Here is a 3,724-nt window from a genome sequence, read left to right as displayed (position 1 = left end):
CTCAAGGCTCATCCGAGACCCTTCAGTCAAAAGACTAGGGCGTTTCACTGCAGGCGCGTCAATACCACTCTGATGAGACTGTGGGCTTATTTGTATTACACGTAGGCGCATTTGCTCTCACCGGGCCAGAACTCCATGACTACTATGGCACGATGCTTCAAGATCTAAAGGACCGCGATCCTCGTCTCAGAACTCCTTTTGAGTTCAGTCCATGGGCGTCTTGCTGCTTCAACATGGGCAAGCAAGTTTGTACATACCGTCATCGCGATCACCTCAACTGCCCGTTTGGGTGGTGTTCAATAACCGCACTGGGGCACTTTGACCCGCGCAAGGGGGGTCATCTTGTTCTCTGGGACTTGGGCCTTGTAGTCCAATTCCCCCCAGGTTCAACGATATTCATCCCATCAGCCCTCGTTCGCCACTCAAATTTACCAGTGCAGCCGGGTGAGACTCGATATTCTTTTGTGCAGTGGTCCACAGGCGCCCTTTTCCGGTGGGCTGAGCTGGGATTTCAGCCGGCATCCGTCTTCAAAAAAGAACATGGCCAAGCTGCCTCTGATGCTCACAACAGGAAGAGATGGAGGACAGGAGTCGCAATGCTGCCGAAGCTATCTCACTTCACGCCCTCCTCGGTTTGATGATGTATACTATAGCTGCTAATGTCTACCATTCCTGTCGTAATATATACAATTGATGATTTCGCTTGATGGATATCCTCGCTCCCCACTCTCAATTCCTTGCCTATCAATATAACCTCGCGTGGTTGATAAGGACAGGGTAGGTCCTAGGCTAGGCCAAGGAGGGGAGACCACGACAAGCTACGTGGTCACCAAACAGCCCGGCTGCACAAAAGTGCCATTTATGGAAATACGGTGCAGCCGGGCTGCAGCATGGATAATCGTGCAAGACTTAGTTCGATGGCTTCAGGTAAGTTTCCCTTTCACCTTTTCGTGCCTTTTGGGATATACTAGGTTGGGTTCATTAAGGCATATAAACCTGCAGACAGTGTGTTATTTGATTGCGTAGATGAAAGTTATTAGAAAGCATCAGCGCGTGGGGGAGGCAAAGCGAGATAAACTCGTCAGGGAAGTAGTTGCATCTGAAGTAGCCTACTTGTGTCTAGATGTCACAATAGAGATGCTGTGCCATGTACTACAACGTCTTTGGGCGTTTGATCTCCACAAACACGAACTTCTTCAGACAAGAGAGATTGATGCGAGACTTGCCAGGATCCAGAAGCTCACCGCCCAGACGTTTGTGAACCATCTCTCGTATCTTGTTGACATCTGACGTGATGCGATTCCCCTTCAGCACAGCGGTAACCACCTGTTGAGCGTATGCGGTTTCGCCTGCGACCTCGCGATGGTACCGGCCATCGGGATAATATTGAGCAGAGCCTAACCCCTTTGTTGGTGCTTCATACGTCTTGGAGTCAAGGACCATCAGTGCGAGAGCCAAGAAGGGGACTCTGGGGAGAGTCTTATCTGCAAGGTTGGGCAGAGCCAGTGCGAGGTTGTGGATCAATCGTTGGGTGGCGGGATGAGACTGATTGGTAGTGACATCTCCATATAACCTGTCGATGTCACACGATAACTCGGTCAAATGACAGAGGTTGTAGCAATAAAAGTGGCCACCCGTGGCCAGTGTCTTGATGGGGGTGTATACGCAATGCATAATATTGGGGGGTTGGATGCTACATCCCAGAATCAGCAATTGGCCATCCAGAAATCAGTGGAAGACTTACAGGACATCTCCTGGTACGAGACAAACGGTGCCGATCCATTCCACCATGTTGCAATCATTGACCAGTTGGTGCAAACTCGTTTTGGCAGCTGTGTCAAATCGGTCTTGCACGGCCTTTCGGGTTTTCAAACCTTCAGTGCGGACTTTCAACAGAGTCCAGAACTTCACTCCATCTCTGATCGCCATCCACGTTGCCGCGCCACCTGCATCGTGGTGGGTGTGCGAGACAAATCCGGCGTGCGTGAGCAGGTCCCACATGACCAACTGAAAGGTATCAGGGTGCAGTAACTGTGGGCCAGCTATCCTTGCCGCCTGCTCGAGGAGTTTGCGGGCCTCTTCAGTGTCTGGCGGCGGGAATGCAAAGTCGGTCATGCGATTTTGATACATCGCGAGGTACTGCTCATTTAATGCGCTGGGGAGTAAATGTCAGTGCACTCCAAAGAAAGCCAGCGAGACGGAGTAGCGTACGCAATGAACCAAGGAGTTCCCACATGGCTGGGTGCATATGAGTCCAGCAGATTACCGCAAACTTTGGGGCGACGTTGGGTACCGGGCCTTGTAGCCATGTCAATGAATTCCCCTAAAGTATTTTCACTATGGACGACGGGTGGTGTGGCAAGGAATTCCGCTGTGGCCTTCCTCTCCTTGACCAGCCGAGCATGCTTCAGGTCATACTCCATTCGCTTTTTAGCATCTACAATGCGCATCAACGCCAATATCAGGACTCAAGGACTTAGGATACAGAGAAATCGAACCTTGGTACTCGACTGTATTGCGAAGAGAACCTTTACATAACTCCAATGAACGACGATCAAACTTATATTGTGTACCAGGAAGTTTGAACCCGCGCACGAGGACCGGAATACCCTTGGAGAGCTTCTCCTTGATGAGGCCCACCACTGTGATCGAATCCTCCGTAGAAGGATGAATGCTGTCTTGACACATGGACTGAATGTCCAGGGTATAGACTAATGGCTCGCCGCCATCAGCCGGGTTTAGAGCGTCAGGTGCGGTGGCCATTGCACGGGCGACATCAATATCCTATGACCAAATTGAGTGAATATGGGTCTGCGTCGATTCCATAAGACGTACCTGGGTGTATTTACCTTCCACAAAGGCCCAAGGAAGGAATGATCGGACCCCGTTTGCCCAAGTGACCTGTTCAGTACCGGGGGGGAACTGCGGTCCCTCCAAACCATCAATTAAGGAAGGTAGTGTCATGGTATCTGTTGAATCATGTCCTTCAGGTTGATCCAGGGTCGCGTCAGCATGCTCAGACGTATTTGGGGAGACTTCAGGAGCACAATCCTCATGTCTGGGGTTGCCAAAGGTTGGGAGAGCGAGTTCACTACCCAGCGGAGTGAGAGCTCCCTCGAAGGGGTCATTAGTACCAGGCGATGTCGTCCCAGGAGATGTTGTCCCGTCATGGGCTGGAGACATTGCTGGTTCCTGCGTAAATGAGGAAACATTGGGGGACTCATGTTCGCGCGTACCATCATCAGGCACCGGTTCTTGCGGCATCGGCAGTAGGTTATTGAGGACAGACACGTCATTGATCTGGATCGAGGAGGAAGGTTGCGGCAGCTGCGCATCTTCCTCAAGCTGAGAGAGCCTCCGTTTGGTGCCACGGCCATGTCCGTGCCCTTGAGTGCGGGATCCACGACGGGAAGATGCGTCTGCTTTAATATCATGCTGACGCAGGGTAGCTGCAATATGCCGGGCTACATCCTGCCCCTTGATTATCCCATTTTTGAGGAAAGTGGACTTGCCTTTCAAACCGCGTGAGCGTGAGTCCATCCAGCGAGGCTTACTCAGGTGTGCGCCGCTTAGGGGTTAAGGTTAGGGTTAGGGTTAGGGTTAGGTTAGGGTTAGGGTTAGGGTTAGGGTTAGGGTTAGGGTTAGGGTTAGGGTTAGGGTTAGGGTTAGGGTTAGGGTTAGGGTTAGGGTTAGGGTTAGGGTTAGGGTTAGGGTTAGGGTTAGG

At 51.6% G+C, this 3,724-nt stretch overlaps 2 protein-coding genes across 2 annotated transcripts; one reads left to right on the top strand and one right to left on the bottom strand.

Moving 5' to 3' along the window:
• Window positions 1-104: 104 nt before the first annotated feature.
• Window positions 105-530, top strand: GLOTRDRAFT_27824 (uncharacterized protein; the record flags this gene model as incomplete). The annotated part of the gene is made up of 1 exon (XM_007861947.1): window positions 105-530. A coding segment is annotated over one exon (426 nt), but the record flags the coding sequence as incomplete, so codon positions are not given.
• Window positions 531-1,152: 622 nt separating this feature from the next.
• Window positions 1,153-3,540, bottom strand: GLOTRDRAFT_123694 (uncharacterized protein; the record flags this gene model as incomplete). The annotated part of the gene is made up of 6 exons (XM_007862256.1): window positions 1,153-1,693; window positions 1,745-2,155; window positions 2,212-2,437; window positions 2,499-2,784; window positions 2,836-3,185; window positions 3,237-3,540. 6 exons carry the CDS (start codon window positions 3,538-3,540, stop codon window positions 1,153-1,155), a joined length of 2,118 nt encoding a protein of 705 aa, XP_007860447.1.
• Window positions 3,541-3,724: the final 184 nt, after the last annotated feature.

The sequence above is a fragment of the Gloeophyllum trabeum genome, assembly GCF_000344685.1.
Source record: "Gloeophyllum trabeum ATCC 11539 unplaced genomic scaffold GLOTRscaffold_00001, whole genome shotgun sequence".
NCBI classification, from domain to species: domain Eukaryota; kingdom Fungi; phylum Basidiomycota; class Agaricomycetes; order Gloeophyllales; family Gloeophyllaceae; genus Gloeophyllum; species Gloeophyllum trabeum.
The sequence above is the reverse complement of the archived record's forward strand: the minus strand, read 5'-3'. Positions and strand labels throughout refer to the sequence as shown.